Source organism: Nilaparvata lugens, chromosome 11, assembly GCF_014356525.2.
Source record: "Nilaparvata lugens isolate BPH chromosome 11, ASM1435652v1, whole genome shotgun sequence".
Classification (NCBI taxonomy): Eukaryota; Metazoa; Arthropoda; class Insecta; order Hemiptera; family Delphacidae; genus Nilaparvata; species Nilaparvata lugens.
In genome coordinates, this window is record NC_052514.1 from 6,966,248 (window position 1) to 6,986,236 (window position 19,989).

Genomic DNA, 19,989 nt, shown 5'->3' on the forward strand with positions numbered 1-19,989 from the left:
CCTCAGCTTAGCTAGTACATTCCACTTTCAGATTTTGATGGTAATGAAGTCCAAAATTAATGTGTATGTCACGTACTTCATATTTGGTATGAGAGTATAATAATTGACAATCGATAACAATTTTTAATATAGTTAGGAAAGTCGAAAAACAATAAATTGAGAGTTTAATGATATTCCAATAATATTTTATATTTGCAGTGCTAAGATCTTCAGGGATCTTCATTGATAGCATGAATTGAATCAGATTTCTGTGCTTCAAATATGATTTAATTTCGTGGGTTTTTTAGGCTTGGTTATGTCCATGCATCAATAATAATTTTCCGTGTATTTTGTAGGCTTAGTGTCCAAATATTTCAATTAATTATTGATAATTATTGACCGAGCGAAGTGAGGTCTAAGATTCAAGTCGACGGTTTGGCATTTCTCTTAATGTTTAAATGTTTATATGTGGCGCATTTACGGCGAAACGCGGTAATAGATTTTCATGAAATTTGACAGGTATGTTCCTTTTCAAATTACGCTTCGACGTATATACAAGGTTTTTGGAAATTTTGCATTTCAAGGATAATATAAAAGGAAAAAGGAGCCTCCTTCATACGCCAATATGAGAGTAAAAATCAGACTTTAAAATATTATTCATCATAAATCAGCTGTCTAGTGGACTATTAATACTACCCGTTCAAAAACATCGAACATCTTGAAACTATATCTTTCCATCAACGTTGTAGACAGTTGCAGCCAGACCTGATAACAGCGCTCACACTCACATTCCGGGACGACACGTCACGGTACGATAGGACAGAAAGCTCTATGTTCATTTCGGATTTTTACTAGACATTTTAAATTCATAAATTATTTATTAATTTCTGAGAAAACATAACAACAGGCCAATGTAACTTACTGAGCGCGATGTCTACTGTTCACAGAACTACTAGCTCTTAGTATGAATTGATTCAGATTTACATTTATCAATAATAATTATTATGTTAAGCTTGGTAATTTTACATGCATCAATAATCATTTAGTTTCGTATATCTCTCAGGCTTAGTGAATTACATGTGTCAATAATTTTTTCTCGTTTGTTTTTTTAGGCTTGGTGTCCACGAGGAGGGCTGGGAGGTGGCGAGGGTGGGGGAGGAGGAGTTTGCCTGACCACCCTGACTGACAGTCTGTCGTCCCTTCATCCCTCCAACTGGGGGTGGCCCTGCTGGTCCAAGTCCCTCAAAATGCCCGCGCTAAGGGGTCGCAAGGGGTGGTGCGGCTGTTTGCAGGTAAGCGAATTTATCAAAAATCATCTTCATACTTACGTAAAATGTATCTCATATTCATATTACAGTATTAGTGCGGTGATTTGAATGTAATATTATCTATTCACTCATCACATTGTATACAAATACTCAATATGAGGAAAGGCACAACAGGCTCATGCCCAAAACTGTCCCATTTCCAATTTATACTATACTGTCCAAATCAAAATGTTGGTTATGTCACTGTCACTTTTCAAAATACAATTTACGCTCTTCAATACTCCGATGAACGAGCAAATTTTGAATCAAAAAGATACTATTAGAGTCTAGAATTAAAAAATCTAGAACAGTAACTTGATAATTATTCAAAAAGTCTAAGGCGGGATGCACACCGGAGAAACGCAATTCGTGAAGCCCTCTTTCATGAAACTCGGTTCATGCAATCCGTTTCACTCGCGCATGCACACAAAAGAAACGTTCCCTGCTTAATCTTATCAGTCGATTGCGAGCGAATTCCGTTTCACGTTTCCTGAAACTTTTTTCACGAAACGCGTTTCTCCGGTGTGCATCCCGCCTAAATTTTGAATGAAACTAGAATCTTTCAAGCTAAAAACTTCACACTTTAAAGTTAACTACAGCTGTTATTAGACTATAATTTGTTGTTATATTATTCCAAATTTAGCATTTCCAACTCATATATTTTGGACAAAATTTGAACTTAAACTTTCAACAGTTAAAGCATGGCCGATTTTTTCGGTCATATTATTCATTATCAAAATTTAAGAATATAATAGTTTCTGGCCATGCCTATTGTTCTTTCCCGATCATATTTATATTATTTGCTATTATATCCACAAATGAATAAATTAGATAGATAACATTGGACAACATGAACTTTCTATCAAAATTTGGGGGAGAAATGGTACAGGCTGAGCCACTACCTCCGTAAATAAAGCCGTAGTACATTCGTGTGACGTCAGCACAGGTAGGGCTTCTACACCAATAAAAATTCGTTGATTTCAGCTGATCTATATCAGCTAGTGTTTTGATTGGTGTAGTAGCCCTACCTGTGCTGACGTCACACGAATGCACTATGGCTTTGTTTACGGAGGTAGTGGCTGAGCCCAGTTTTTCCTCCATGGTCATAATCAAATTATTATGATTATAGTGTATTGTACAACACTTTTTGTGTAGTTGCATAGCCTACTATAGATAGAGTAAGCCATGGTAGTTGACAATTTCTTAGTCTTTTCCATTAATCTTGTACAACAACTGAGATTTCTCTGAAGTAGGTCTATGTGGCGAATCATCTGATATTTGCCACCTGTGATTATAACAACCTGTTTTCAACTGGCATTAGTTTGTCTATTAATTGTATCAGTTTATTTAATATTTTCTTAGTTCAATTTTGTCACTCCAACATTGATACATCTAATCATTCATCCAGTTTTATTCAATCAATTTTAACATAGGAAATCGACAAACTAAATTTCCTATAAGTATCAGTATCCCATGTATATGAACACCACCATGCTCTACATTGAACACTCACAGATTACATTGAGAGGAATGTGACTATGGATCGTTGGAGCTTATCACTCATTTTATTGGATCAATTATTCTTGAATTTATTAATGAATGAAAACCTGAATTTGTAGGAGAACTCAAAGACTAGTCATAGAATTTAAATATTTAAGTAGAAATAGGGCTGAAGTTTTAGTGTTTGAAAGGGTTGCAATGTTTTCAAGGAAGAACCTTATAAAATATGTGTGTAGATGTGACAAAATAGAACGCATAAAGTGGTGAAACAAAGACAAATGTTTGACTCTAGAAGAAGAGGTAGATCACACTTTGGAAGGAAGTTACCCTAAGAACTTTCTGTGGAGAGGAGTCAGGTACCTTATGCAAAAGATATGAATAATTTAGGAAACAAAAGTGGATTGTGACAACTACTTGGTGATACTTGACAAGAGAACTTTCAGAGAAGAATGGATGATAAGACAAAGATAAGCAGATTAATCATTCATAGGAGAAACAAAGAGATAAGAAGAGATGTGATACAGGAGATGAGAGGAGATAGGGGTGATAAAGTGAATAGGGAAGATGGGAGATGTATGAATAATGAATTTATTGCCAAATATAATAAATATTTTTATAGATAGAAATGATCATTATAAGGAACCTACAAATCATGAGCCTACACATGTGAGGTAGAAGCCTAGAAAAGAAGAAGGATCTACAATAGAAACAGAGATGTTGAAGAATTTTTCAAATATTAAGGTGAAATTTATGTGGCACTGGAAACATCTATTCCATTTTACCTTGAAGATGAAGTATGTAGATGAGATTGGGATAGGTCTTACAGGAAATACAGGAGTGAGAACACCTATAAAAGATGGTTTAGATGTTAACCGCAGCTGTTAATCTAATGAAATTCTTTTTACCGTCATGATACTGTTCTATATAATTGTATTATAATAAATATCGGGGCACCGAGCTTCACTCGTTATTTATTTATTGATAAACAGAACTCAATTCTTTAAAATAATTGTGGAAGGTCTAACAGGCACAGCCCAAAACTGTTTCCAAAATTTTGATTTATACACTATTTATGATTTATACACTATATTTTTGATTTATACACTATACTTCAAAAAAGTAGGTTATGTTCCTTACACTTGAATTCGGGTCAAATTTTCAATCCAAATATTTGAAAACATAAAAGTTCTAATTTAGATTGTTCACAAACCAAATTGAATAACAAATTAACACTTACTAATCACTTAGAACTGTAAAATACTGATTAACTTTGAATATTATGAAATACCGTCTCATGTCAACAAATCAGATTATTTTGATCGAGTCAATTAAAATTTCTAGATTTCTCGCGAGGTACGGTTAGCTAAATGATTACACAGCTGATCTCCCACACAGGCACACGCATCTTCTGTTATCGACAGACGACGAAATTATCATCTGTTTTTCCAAGGATTAATCCTTTTCATGTCCTTCAGCGAGTTTTCCCAGGGATGAGACATAGTGCAATCGAATTTTTAAATCATAAACCTACTATGTTCAAAATTTCGTGAAAATCGTTAGAGCCGTTCTCGAGATCCGTTGAACATAAATAACCAGATAACCATATTTAAAAATAACCAGATACTGTATTTATAAAAATAACCAGATATAAAAATATAAATAGATATACAGAAATTGATCGCTTAATATTATAGAATATTGTAAAACATGTCAGTGCTGCAAATAAATTTCAATTCCATTTTTATTCAATTCAGATAGAGAACATACATATAGAGGTTATAGAATGCATAGAGAAGAACGGAAGGATAAAGCTAAGGAAAAGATAAGGAGACAGAAAAGTGAAAATTTAGGTCAAGGAAATTATGGAAAATGTAGTTGCATCGATCTTTAATGATAGATCTAGAAAGTTTGAGATGTTGACTATTCTGTGGAACTGATTTACTGTACAGAGCTGTATTATAAAAAAGAGAGCATAATTTGTAACAGAAGATTAGGTATTCACCAGACAGCACAAAAAGAACACGATTACTATTTTTTGTGAAAGGCAAATTCCGAATAAGAATAAATTCATCCCTGAACAGAAATGTATACTGTTTTATAAATTAATAAAACAAATAATTTTGGGCTGACAAATAATATTTTTGAATAGTAGCGCTAATCGAATTTCCATCTAGCTGTTTACCCTGTTGTCAATAAGTGCAGTAGCAGAAGTTTCTCGGGGTGATTTACAGAATTTAATTGGGATTTTCGTTCAATAATACTGTATTATCTATGAATAACGGGGCACCGAGCTTCGCTCGTTATTTATTTATTGACTTTTGATAAATCGAACACAATTCTTTAAAATGATTAGGAAAGTACTAACAGGCAGAGCCCAAAACTGTTTCTTTCCCGAATTTTGATTTATACACTATAAATAGTCCAGAAAGTAGGTTATGTTCCATACACTTGAATTCAGGTTCAATTTTCTGTTCAGACATTTGAAAACAAGAAATTTATAATTTAGATTGTATACAAACCAAATTGAATAACAAAATAACACTCACTAATCAGTTGAAATTGTCAAATAATGATCAACTTTGAAAATTATGATATACTCTAGTTTAGGAGGATTATCATGTCATGTCAACAAATCAGATTATGTTGATCAATTCGATTAAATTGTCTAGCTAGATAAAATTTCTCGCTGATTGATTATGATTAAACAGCTGGAAATAATTCTGTCTCTCTCCCACACAGGCACACGCATCTTCTGTTATCGAGAGACGACGAAATTATCATCTGTTTTCCAAGGATGAATTATCCTTTTAATGTCGTTCAGCAAGTTTTCCAAAGAATGAGACCTAGTGCAATCGAATCTTTATATCATAAACGTACTATGTTCCAAATTTCGTGAAAATCGTTAGAGCCGTTTTCGATATCCGTGAAACATAGATTACCAGATATAAAAATAGCCAGATATATAAAATAACCACATATATACAGAAATTGCTCGCTTAATAATAATAGGATAGCATAGTATATATCCATGATTATAATTTTTTGTAAAAAGCGAGTTCTGAATAAAATTCTTCTCTAGACAGAAGTAGATTCAGAACAAGAATTTCTCCACTCATTGATTCCTTCAACCTCTTTTTGACATCCGTAAATTCATCAACTATGTTTATTAGAAAACAAATTACATAGAGTTGGCGCAAATAGTAATAGATAACACGTGCAAAAATTATCATCAGGAAAAGTAGGTTAGATACACCTCCGGGTTGTACTTAGTGCATGTCAAAGTGGGATTCACTGTCAACTGTCAGCATTTCTACTCAATAACATCAATGCTTTCCCATTAAACGAATACTGTCAGAGGTTTTTACGGCGTTTAGCTCCAGAGAATACACTGCTTGCATAATAATTATTTCATTTTTTTCAAGTCACGTGAACACATGTATGTTTTTCTGGCATGCAAGTGTCTACATATGCAGAATGTATGTGTATAGATTCGGATATATGTAGAACCAATGGGCCTACTTTTAAACAATTGGAATTGTCGAAAACAAACAAAGGAGGGCAAACTGGGACGAATAAAGATGCATGATTGGAATACAAAATATGTATTGAACTTTTGGAGAAATTTTAACGAATATCTGAGTTGTGTTCTTCAATGTGAATGGAAAATACGTTCAGTTGTCCAGTCAAGAAAGAGTTAGAGGGTAGAGGGAAAAGTTTGGAAGACAATTATTGACCCCGCAGTTCTGTTTAGGGTAGTAAGGAGGTAAACATATCCATCCCTACTTTTAGGGGTGGGGATATTTTATATGTTTACATCCCCACTACCCTGAACAGAAATTATCTTCCAAACTTTTCCTTCTATACCCTTTTTTCAGCATTCATAGCCTGGACTACAGTGATACTTCATTATTTTGGGACAATCAACCTTAGGAAATATTTAGTTGAACTACATATTATCAGCATAGAGAAACAATAGCGTAAGTAGTTATCCCATGGTATAGGGCGTTTATGTCGCAACTTTTACTGTTGTCTCAAGTCGATTATTGTCGATTTTTACTGTTTTGACCGGGTAAGAGTGTATGAAAGGCATAATATGAGAGACATATACGTATATCACAATATCTGAGCATGAGGCTTCACAGGAAAGTACTACGTGGACTATCAGCCTTAGATAACAATAAAAGTTGCGACTTTATATCCCTATACTATGGGATATCTACTTATGCGATTGTTTTTCTTTGATATCAGTATCTAGAATATTCTCCTTATCACTCTGATCATAGAACTCTGTAAAATTGGATGTTTACTTGAAAATTCAGATTTCTCAGAATGGCCAACAAATAATTTTCAAACCGTAGTTATACAATCCATTTAAAAAAAGAACAGTGACTTCACTTGATCATAAACTGAAGAATGTGGGATATAGAAGATGTTGGAGTAAATATTGGTGAAGCTTGAATTAGATGCTGTATCCTATACTATTAAACGAGCAACTTCTGTTTATATGTTTGGATGTTTAAATGTTTATATGTTTGTATTTCACCGGATCTCGAAAACGGCTCTGACGATTCTCACGAAATTCAGAACATAGTAGGTTTATAATGTAAAGATTCGATTGCACTAGGTCTCATCCCTGGGGAAACTCGCTGATGGACATTAAAAGGATAATTATTATACATCCTTGGAAAAACAGCTGATAATAGTTATTTCGTCGTCTGTTGGTGATGGAAATGAGTGAGCGAGTTCATGTTTGTGGGACTGTCAAAATTATGACTGTTGAACTTTTGTAATCATTCAATCAGGTACTTAGTACCGTTTGCAGGAAAGCCGGGTTATTTTCAATTCTGATTAATTCCAGTAGATCCAACTTTTTGAAATGGTCTTCTCTGATTTGGTTCACGTGAAGTTGATTAGGATTAAAATTTGTGCGACTGGGCCTTTGTGAGGGAAATTTTTGCATTCCTCTAGGAATTAATCAAAATTTACTGTGATTAGATAGAACATTTTTATGTATGAATGTTATTGTAATTTCTTCTTTCGTGATAATTTTTTTATGCATTTGTACTCCAGAGCGAAGCTCGGTCCCCGATATTTGTGTATTAAATGAGCTGCAATGAAATTGAGCAAATATGCATTAGTTTAGTGATCCAAAGAATAGTATTATTGTCGACTGATTCTAGAGCGTCTTGTAATACTAGTTAGAATCAACAGATTCCTGATTAAAAAAGATTAAGATGCAGATGAAGAAGAAGAAGAAGAGAAGAAGAAGAAGAAGAAGAAGAAGAAGAAGAAGAAGAAGAAGAAGAAGAAGAAGAAGAAGAAGAAGAGGAAGAAGAAGAAGAAGAAGAAGCAAATGATTTTGAATGGAGTAGGATCTGGACATTGATAATAGTGGTCTTACTTTCTCGCCTTCTTTTCAAAATGCACTTGTCAGACGATGATGATGATGATGATGATGATGACGATGACGATGACGATGCACTTGGAATTTGTATCTAAGGCAGCAGCTCCGTGACCAGAATGCAATCTTTGACAGAAGCAGAGACGAAACTTTCAAATAATAATATCTTTCAAACTGCATTTCATGACTCATCCAGTTATCAGTCAAGCTAATAGCTCAGTTGATCATGAAGATCACTGACGGCTTTCCTCATGAATAACTACAATCATAGAGAAAATATAGCTTATGCTATATTTAAGCATGCAATTTTGTTGTAAGCTAAGCTTAAGCATAAGCTATATTTTATACTAAAATCTATATTTTCCCTATGCTACAGTACTTCTCAACCAATGATGATAGTATAAAGTGATATTATAGTGATCTGGTATATAAAAGCGAAATGGCACTCACTCACTGACTGACGGACTGACTCACTCACTCACTCGCAGAACTAAAAATCTACCGGACCAAAACGTTCAAATTTGGGAGGTATGTTCAGTTGACCCTTTAGAGGCGCACTAAGAACGGATTTAGAATAATCTCTAAAGATACGCCCAAAATCTGCGTTTTTCTAGCGTTTTCTCAGCTTTATCGAGAACAAATGAACAGAAAATGTTCAAATTTAGTACAGAAGCTCAACTAGGGTGTAATAATGTGTTAGAAGGAATTTGGAATAACGCCAAAGATACGCCCAAAATCTGCGTTTTTAAGCGTTTTTTTTGCGCTTTATCGAGAACAAATGAACTGAAAATGTTCAAATTTACTACAGAAGCTCAGTTGGGGTATAATAATGTTGTATTAGAAGGAATTTGAAATAACGTCAAAGATACGCCCAAAATTAGCTGTTTTTTGCGTTTTCATCAAGTAAGAATAGACAGAAAATGGTCAAATTTGGTACAGAGGTTTAGTTAGGGTCTAAAAATTTTGTGATGAGGTGACTTTAATATTTCATCAAAGATACGCCCAAAATCAGCGTTTTTCAACTTTTTTCTCAGCTTTTCTGCGTTTTCTCAGTACTTTGACTTTCTGATGGAATGAAGCATGCTGAAATGAAAAATGCAGGCGAGGAAGCGAGCCCGCTGATCTCATTTTCGGACGATCCAGTCGGGGGTCCAGGGGGCGGAGCCCCCTGGCTAGACGGATATGGCAAGCGAAGCGAGCCTGACGGCTAGTAGTGTATAATACTGATAGTATCATCTCACTATAGCTACTCATATCTCAAAAAATTGATGACCTATTATTTTTCGAAGATTGTTGATTTGTTTGTTAATTGAATTCATTGTTTTCTTTAGTTGAGGTGAGTTTGAATAGTAATGCTCAATTCATTAATGTGAATAAGAGTGACATTCACTGCATCAAGATTTCAGTAGATCTAGAACCAGTCCGGGTAGGCGAAACTCCTGGAAGTCCAGCTTTCAGTACGTGTAGTTATTATTCTTGTTTTCATAAGGTCCATGGAAACGGTATACATTCTTTTATTATCAAATCATCCTGAAAAATACTATCATATTGCCGTTTCAAAGTATATGCCTAACCCCCAACCTTCCCCTGAGCTAAGAAACAACCAACTTTTCACCATAACATATTCTTGCTGTTCCTCAACTATGGTCTGTGCAAACCTTAAGCCCGGTCCAGACGCTCAAGTCTACCATCAGTCTTTTTCTCACGCGAAAAACGGATCGTTTGGTTCAAGCAAAATACTGATGTAAAATTGCGTCCACACGCATCCGTCTTATGTCGTCCGTTTTCCTATTTTTGTGCTCACAAGTTCAGTTCTTGATATGTTTATTTATTCAATCATTCAGAATTATACAACTTACATAAAAGTACCACAGGCTAACTTACACCAAAAACGGTTCCAATTCTAATTTTTACAACAGTCCAAAGTAGCTGGAGGTTATGTGTCACTTCAATATGAATTGTGATATGGTTCATTGAGTCTGAATTGTATACGGTTGACATGTATCCGGTAGATGAGTAATAATATTATATCGCATTTTTTCGCTGATTCAACTGGATAATGCTATATTTAACAACATAATGAAAAAATATTACTGTTAATTGCTAAATGGCTTTGTTTACATGTCATATCTCGAGACAGTGACTGTAAATGGAATGTAATGTTGTAGATAGTATTCTTATCAACAACATAGTACATCTTAATATATCATGATAGTAAATCATAATTTCAACATCAAATTCTGAGAGTATCATGAGAATCAAGAAAGAAAAAGAAGGGTTAAATGGCTAAATTAAAGGGTCAAAAAAACTTGCTTATTTTCAAGTACTCGCGAGGCGTTTTATTAATTTGAAGGCGCTGAATCCAAATCTGAAATCACAATTTGTCTATCTCCATTTTTACGCGATTTAGGTTTTGGTGGATAGGCAAAAGACGGACGGTTTGATGGGAAAAGATTGCCGGCCGATACCTTTTAAGTTTGACGACTTAAGCTTGAAGACCGTCCGATCCGTTTTACCGTCCAGACGCAACGACTTACATGCTCCTACTTTTGCTTGAGCAAAAGACTGAAGCTAAACTTGAGCATCTGGACCGGGCTTTAGATTGCAGCATTCCTCTTATGGAGTACAGTGCTGACAGATTTCAAAGAATCCAGAAATCCTGAGATCTGATTGTGTGAGAGAAAGAGCGAAAAAAAGAGTGTAGGCCTTCTTGATAGAATCAGTTTTAAAACGACAACAATGTGCTCATATTGTTAAATACTAAAATAGCATTGGCTGTAAAGCTATGTGCTGCAAACTAGGACTATAGTGTGCAAATAGCTAACTGAGTATCAGCTTCCAACGAAAACTTGATCCCGTGATAACTTGACGTAACGGAGTGCTTAATTTCTCCAATTTTCTTTATGTCCAGGACTGATCAAAATAGATACTTGACGCACTCAAAACTTGACATACTGATGTACTCCAGTGAATCATATTTATGCTCAATTATCATACTACAAAACATGGCCAAAATAGGTACTCGACGCACTGAAAACTTGACGTACTGATGTACAGTCAATCATTATGCTCAATTATCATACCAACACACCTATCTCCAAGTAAATTGATGTACATTCCTATTAAACACTCATCTACACGTCAACTGTTACATAAAAATCATTAAATCTCATTTACAACCCAATTCAATCATCCTCAAATTCGCTATAATAACTTGAAACCCATTCAAGAGGCCACCCAATTACTATTATAGCTGTACACTTGTTCTAGTCCATGTTATTCACATGTGGTTCTCAATTTAACAAACTGGTTTCAATGAAATTTGGTATTTGAGAAGGTTATCAGCTTACAGTTGTAGAGTAGCTCTAGCTGTCCACTTGTGTTCAACAGTACTTTCAATGTTCCAATTCCATGCACAACTTGCCTCTTGGGAGTTCATTGTTTCATCTCACACGAACTATATAATTATTAATTATTACTAAACGAAAATCCCAATTAAATGCTGTAAATCACTCCGAAGACTTCTGCTACTGCAAATATTGACAACAGGGTAAACAGCTAGATGGAAATTCGATGAGCGCTACTATACAAAAATTATTTGTCAGCCCAGACATAAATCTTCGGGGTGATTGACAGCATTCAATGGGATTTTCGTTTAATAATAATTATTCATCAATAAGCATTCGAACAAATGCAAATTCCAATTAATTCCATCTATATAATTATTCACTGTGAACTGTATTAGTGTGAATACATCCACATTTGTACATTGAAACAATAATTATTGATATGTAGCAGCAATTAATTATTCATCTATTTCACTAATTGTATGTGGGTTGTCTTACTAAGGGTTAAGTGTAAGAGAGGGCCGGCTGGCCCTAATTTCGCCTTCGTAGGTTTTTTTAATAAAGGCAGCGAGTCCATCAATCTTCATCATATCCATCTATATCCATTCTATATCTATATTCATATATCTACACTTTATCCATGATGAACTTCTTGTTAACAATCTATTTCTGAGGACACTACAGTCTAATTTTTTGAATAATAGTTATAAAAAACTGGAAAACACGAGTAAAGCTACTAGAATCAGACTGCAGTGTCGTCAAAAATGATTTGAAAACGAATACAAGAAATTTTAAAGTACTCACAGAGGCTGGCTTGATGTTATCTAAATGTCAAATTCCCAAGCGACGACTGTACGACTGTATAATATATTCTATAATTTTTATAATTTTTTCTATTATTCATTCTATTTTATAAACGCACGACGACTGTATTAACGGCTGAAGTCTATTCTACATTTGTATTTTTAATGAATTGCATAAACTTGCATAATGGTAAAACGTTGCTCATTGTATTAAGAGTTCGATCTGTACAGGTACAGTTAAGCCAGAGATTATATTACTAGATTTTTTTCTCTATGGTCAAGCTTATACGTAATCTAATTGTAAAATTGGAACAAATTGAACAATATCATGATTTAATTATTGACCGAACGAAGTGAGGTCTGAGATTCAAGTCGACGGTTTAGCATTTCTCTGAATGTTTAAATGTTTATATGTTGCGCATTTACGGCGAAACGCGGAAATAGATTTTCATAAAATTTGACAGGTATGTTCCTTTTTCAATTGCGCGTCGATGTATGAACAAGGTTTTCGGAAATTTTGCATTTCAAGGATAATAAAAAAGGAAAAAGGAGCCTCCTTCATACGCCAATATTAGAGTAAAAATCAGACTATAGAATTATTCATCATAAATCAGCTGACAAGTGATTACACAGATGTGTGGAGAAGCCAGTCTATTTCTGTATTTCCATAAGGTCTATAGTTTCAATCAGGTACTTGTGGATGAGAATACTGCGTGAGGTCTACTGTTCACAGAACTACTAGTATATTTCAGTTAAATATAGATTCACAGCTCTTCTTGAGACCTTGAGACTATATATTCACTTTATATATTCACTTCATACCTTCTATTCGTATCACATCATACATATAACATAGTTATACATGACTACATCTCTAACATTCCTTAGACTATTGCCTACAGATATTCTAAAGTGAGTACTACTACAAATATATGTATTTCTAGTCCACATGTAGCTATATATATATTATGTTATAGCAAACCACGGACTTAATGTAGCTACATGGGACTATATATATATATATATAGATATATATAATATATATATAATATAATATATATATTATATATATATATATATATTCCAATAAAGATCATTCTTGAAACAACCTGTATGTATTTACCGTAGTAGACAAGGGAACGCCTTAGCAGTTAGCTACTCAACAACCTTGAACGATTTTTTTAAATTTATTTTCGAGAACCAGACATGCTTAGCTCACGTTTCTGTATCATTATTTTTTTCACAGTGGTATCACGTGCATTTGTCACGTGAATTATATGCTGATTTGATCAATAATATATTTGCAACCACTATAAATTGTATGAATATGCTAATTTGAACATGATCGTTCACGTAACATGTTATACTTTTTGTGAATACATTCCCTTGTTAGGTTGATGTTTTTGTCAGATATCATTCGGGTTTCTAGAGATAATTCATGTGATGTCACAGTGAAGGTATTTGATGGAACAAAGGGTGAATTTTTGTTTGTGAAGAATATTTCCGTATTTCATTTTTCAACCATTTTTACTAAATTCTTTAAACTCATATCTCTCTAATAGGGAATCAAATCATTGATAAAAATTTTGTCGGTTCCTTGGCGAAATTCAATGGGAGTCCTACTGATAGAAGTTAAATACTGACTTGGAAGATAAAGATAAAAGGTTAACCTACTGACAAAGGTTAAACATAATTAATATAACTATCTTTTTCGATGGCCCTACAGCCCAAATCGAGCCCTGGCCTCATCAATCCTGCCTCTCCAACCATCTCGATCCCTTGCCTCCGCCCTCAAATTTCTCACATGAAGTATATCTCTTGCATCCTTAAGGCTGTGCAAAGGCTGAAAATAAACTTTCTACTCGTGATATTTTTCAGAGTTTTTTGATTTGTATATCATCAAGCTATCAAAATGAAAAAGGTTTCTCAGGAAACATTTTTTTCTGATCATTACTTTTTAAGATATGAGCGCCTAAAGTTTAAATTTTGGGACAACACATTTCATACTCGGTACGATATAAATCCATGAGATTTAGAGGATGAATTCTTCGTGGTATTGTTGATCTAGTAAAACAAAAATTTTCTAAAAATATCAATTTTTGCAAAAGTTATTCAATTTACCAAAAATAACTCAACTAAAAGTTATTTTTGGTTATTTTTAGTAAATTGAATAACTTTCTCAAAAATTGATATTTTCTCATGGATTTAGATGATGAATTTTTCGTGGTATTGTTGATCTAGTAAAACAAAAATTTTCTGAAAATATAAATTTTTGAAAAAGTTATTCAATTTACCAAAAATAACTCAACTAAAAGTTATTTTTGGTTATTTTTAGTAAATTGAATAATTTTCTCAAAAATTGATATTCTATTTTCTCATGGATTTAGAGGATGAATTCTTCGTGGTATTGTTGATCTAGTGAAACAAAAAAATTCTGAAAATATCAATTTTTGGAAAAGTTATTTAATTTACCAAGAATAACTCAACTAAAAGTTATTTTTAGTAAATTGAATAACTTTCTCAAAAATTGAAATTTTTAGGAAAGGTTTGTCTTACTAGATCAACAATACCATGAAGAATCTATCCTCTATATCTCATGGATTTATCTCTTACCGAATTTGAAATGTTCTGTCCCCAAAATTTAAACTTTAGGCGCTCATATCTCAAAAAGTAATGATCAGAAAAAAAATGTTTCCTGAGAAACCTTTTTCATTTTGATAGCTTGATGATATACAAATCAAAAAGCTTTGAAAAATATCATGCCTAAAATGTTTATTTTCAGCCTTTGCACAGCCTTAATATAACTATAGAGTTGACAATCTAGTTAACTTTTAATTGACTGTTTGGCAGTCACGGATAAGTTCAGTGAAAAACCTCCATATCCGTAGATGTATAAAAAGTAGGCCTACAGTAGACAGGCTCTATAATACAGATCTGTATTATATTGATTTAGTTAACTTTTAATTGACTATTTGGCAGTCACGGATAAGTTCAGTGAAAAAACTCCATATCCGTAGATGTATAAAAAGTAGGCCTACAGTAAGCAGGCTCTATAATACAGATCTGTATTATATTGATTTAGTTAACTTTTAATTGACTGTTTGGCAGTCACGGATAAGTTCAGTGAAAAACCTCCATATCCGTAGATGTATAAAAAGTAGGCCTACAGTAGACAGGCTCTATAATACAGATCTGTATTATATTGATTTAGTTAACTTTTAATTGACTATTTGGCAGTCACGGATAAGTTCAGTGAAAAACCTCCATATCCGTAGATGTATAAAAAGTAGGCCTACAGTAAGCAGGCTCTATAATACAGATCTGTATTATATTGATTTAGTTAACTTTTAATTGACTATTTGGCAGTCACGGATATTTCAGTGAAAAACCTCCATATCCGTAGATGTATAAAAAGTAGGCCTACAGTAAGCAGGCTCTATAATACAGATCTGTATTATATTGATTTAGTTAACTTTTAATTGACTATTTGGCAGTCACGGATAAGTTCAGTGAAAAACCTCCATATCCGTAGATGTATAAAAAGTAGGCCTACAGTGAGCAGGCTCTATAATACAGATCTGTATTATATTGATTTAGTTAACTTTTAATTGACTATTTGGCAGTCACGGATAAGTTCAGTGAAAAACCTCCATATCCGTAGATGTATAAAAAGTAGGCCCACAGTAGACAGGCTCTATAATACAGATCTGGGTTTGGGTAGCAGCACAGCGTAGCACTTGTTTATGAGGCCGATCTATGAACTCTATCATTTATTTTCGCGGCGACTTTCGATCGGCGCGTGAATTGGATGGAATGCCGTCCTCCCACTTTCGACTACTGGCAGCCAACTAACAGCAACCAACTTCGACAAACTTTCAACTTTTGTTGGCACGCGCTCCTATAATATAGCAACAACTTACTGATAAAAAAAACAAACAAGAAACGTGATGGTGACGAAAATTTTATGAGCATTTTCGCTACTCACTATCTTTATTAATTTATACAATAAGTACATTATCAAAATGATAGGGAGAGGGAAAATAAGGTAGCCTTGTGCTATTCCTCTCCCAAATTTAGATAAGGTTACACTTAGTCCGAAATAGGTTTAGTCTTGTAGATCTTTAAATCTCCTGAAAAAGAAGGAGGAAGAGATGATGAAAGAGATGGAGTGAAAGAAGAAAGAAGAAGAAGAAGAAGAAGAAGATGATGATGATGATGATGATGATGATGATGATGATGATGATGATGATGATGATGATGATGATGATGATGATGATGATGATGATGATGATGATGATGATGATGATGAAGATGAGGAAGAAACAGAGGGAGAAGAGGAAGAATTGGAGGAGGAGGAGGAGGAGGAGGAGGAAAAAAGAGGAAGAAAAGTAGAACAAGAAGAAGAAGAAGAAGAAGAAGAAGTAATTGATTGCCTTTATTAGGGCGGAGTTAGGACTCCAGGTCCTCTCTGCCACCCTGGAGAAGGAGAAAAAGAGGAAGAATTAGAGGGAGAAGGTCAATAAGAGGTAGAATTTGAGGAAGAATTGGAGGGAGAAGAGGAAGAATTGGAGGGGGAAGAGGAAGAATTAGAGGGAGAAGAGGAAGAATTAGAGGGAGAAGAATGAAGAAGAAGAAAAGTAGATCAAGAGCAGAATAAGCGATAAGATAGGAGCAGAAGAAGAAAAGGAGGAGAAGAAGAATAATAAGAACTGAAGGGAGAAGAAGGCAGGAGAGGAAATAGAAGGAGGAGGAGAAGGTGAAGAAGAAGAAGGAGGAGAAGAAGAAGAAGAAGGAGTAGAGGGAGAGGGAGGCAGGAGAGGAAGAATTAGATGGCGATGCAGGAGGAAGAGGAGAAGAAGAATAAGAAGAAGAAAAAAAAGTAGAAGAAGAAACGAGAAGATAGGAGTAGAAAAAGAAGAAGGAGAAGAACACGAAGAAAAATAAGTGAGAAGATAGGAGCAGAAAGAGAAGAGGAAAGGAGGAGGAGGAGAGAGAAGAAGAAGAAGAAGAGTGAGGAGAAAAAGCGAGCGTGACATGGCCTAGTGAAAGAGAAAGACCAGCTGACACACCGGTCCAGGGTCAATAGAAAACGAGATGAGAAGTATATATACTGATGATTTCATCCGTGTATGATAATATCATGCAAAGTAGTATGATGGTATCCAAAGCAACTAATAAACACACAAATATCCAGCTCTCTGGTACATGCTGAGTGAGCGAACGAATAAGAGTGGGAGGTAGAGACAGAGGAGAAGAAAAACTAGATGAAGGAAGAGAATTAACATAAAAAATAATAGAAATAGAAAAAGTAAAAGAGGAATCAAATTTGGAGAGAAGACCAGAAACAAAAGTAGAAATAATAAGAATTGGTGGTCGAAAGAAGAAAAGGAAATAGTTGGAAGTATTTGACAAGAAAAAAATAGTTATTTGTGCAACTAGTGCGCAAAGTGACAGTTTGCTGCACCGAAAGAAACGTTTACGCACGAGCCATAGGCGAGTGCGGAATGAGGGTTTCTTGAGTGCAGCAGAGGAACTTTGCGCACGTATTTCACATTAAATTTTTCCTACAGTTACCATTGAATATGGAAAGTGGGTAATTATGGGTAAAATTCCCTTAAATCCATCAGATGTTTTTCTTTGTAATTTTATTATTAATAGAAACCTGAATTTATTTAAAATTGAATGATAATAATTGAATTATAATGATTGGTAATTCAATTGAAAATTTATCTGACTGCTTGAAGGGGGTTTATATTATGTAAGCATTGAAATGACTATAATCAAGGCACATAATGGCAAGGCAACGCTGTTCTCCACTGCCATTATAACGTGGGCCTCACTATGAGTATTACCAACTTAATTTTGATTTTGCTGCACTGGTGCTCCATATAACCTACTAACTTTTTTCATTGTCATGCTGCAAATCTGGAGTACGCAGAGTACTTACTTTGCGCACTAGTGCGGAAAAGTGATTCTTTGCGGCCTGCAATCAGTGCAGAAATGGTCACTTTTCATGGTATCTGTAGGAAAATATAATTTTTAAAGACTTCATAATTTTTACTGCTCTCATAATCTCAGAACCACTTGGGCCATCAATGGATGAACTTAAGTTTTATAGTTTTTCCTTGTGTAAGATTTATAGTGAAATGAAAATTAATGGTTAGTCTATGAGACTAGTTTCAAGTATCAATCAACATAAAAAATAAAATAAGAATAGGGTAGGTAAAAGAGGAATGAAATTTATTAGAAGGAGGAGCAGAAACAAAAGTAGAGAAACATAAGAATTGATTCAGTAGCAGAAGATGGAATTCAATTGACAGAAGAGGAAGAATTAGGGGGAGAAGAAGAAGAGGAGGAGGATGAAGAAGAAGAAGAAGAAGAAGAAGACGAAGACGAAGAAGAAGAATAAGCGAGAAAGAAAGAAAACTGGAGGAGAATAAGAGAAAAAAGCTAAGGAGGCGAATAAAGCTTGGAAATTAATATGAGGTATTATAAAGAATGCAATAAGAAAAAATAGAGGAATAAAGAAGAATAAAGACAAGTAGAAGAATAACAGATCAATAATGATTGGGAAGTAGAGAAAACTATTAATAATGAAGCTTTTGTGATGTTGGGATGAGGCGGAAGAGGAAAAAATGGAAAATAAGATTAAATCATAGGTGAGAATAAGAAGAGGGATATGAAGCATAAAAAAAATGCAAACTCAATGAGGAGGAAAAGATATAAATATGAAAGAAGTGAATTAAATAACAAAGGGAATTGGGTGTAATCAGAGAGATAATATGACGGTAGATAACATCAAAGAATAGACGGTTAAGAAAGACTGATGTTATGGGTACAGATAAAGATATAAGGGATTTAATTTGAAAGGGAAGTGGAGATTATGGTGGATAGAGTGGATAAATGTATTGGATTTTGAAAAAAATCTCATGTAAAATTTAATTTTATTTCATTTTCTAATGTAGAACAAATGAATAAATATATCAATTATGAAGACTTAAGAGGAGAAGGTGGAAAAGGATGTAGCAAAGTGAGAAGCAAACTACAATAGAAAACAACAGATCGCAATGGAAAGAGAAAATGAAAAAAATGCAGTTTAACAGGTATGTGGTGTGTGGGTGAAAATATGGCACAAATGATAATATGCAGCAAAGGTCATGTTGTGTTAATTTTTTCCTAAATGGCAGGAAGGCAGGCAGACCGGAAGGAGTGTTGAGAAAGGACAAAATGAAGAAGAGAAGAAGAAGAAGAAGAAGAATGTGGAGAAAGGACAGCTGGAAGATGAAGGAGAAAGATAGCCAGAGGTCTTTGAATGAAAGTGAGTGTGAAAACAGACTGAGACCTTGTATATCCAAACCAAAAACAACACTCCTAATCTTTGCGTCATGTATCTGTTATGCATCTTTCGCGTCCACCTTCTTCTTCTTCTTCTTCTTCTTCTTCTTCTTCTTCTTCTTCTTCTTCTTCTTCTTATTTTATTGTCTTCTTCTTCTTCTCTTCTTCTTATTCTTTTTTCTTCTTCTTCTTCTTCTTCTTCTTCTTCTTCGTTTTCTCTTCTTCTTCTTCTTCTTCGTCTTCTTCTTCTTCTTCTTCTTCTTACTTCTTTTCTTCTTCTATTCTTCTTCTTATTTTGTATTCTTCTCTTCTTCTTC

At 34.2% G+C, this 19,989-nt stretch overlaps 1 protein-coding gene across 6 annotated transcripts in view; it reads left to right on the top strand.

Moving 5' to 3' along the window:
- The window catches only part of LOC111052221 (disheveled-associated activator of morphogenesis 1), a 238,014-nt gene that overhangs the window by 161,239 nt on the left and 56,786 nt on the right, over positions 1-19,989 (top strand). For all 6 annotated transcript variants that reach the window (XM_039437504.1, XM_039437501.1, XM_039437500.1 and 3 more), the window contains one exon: positions 1,092-1,271. In XM_039437504.1, the coding sequence (XP_039293438.1) occupies positions 1,227-1,271 (45 nt within the window). In that variant the 5' untranslated portion in view covers positions 1,092-1,226. The remainder of the gene's footprint in view (positions 1-1,091; positions 1,272-19,989) is intronic.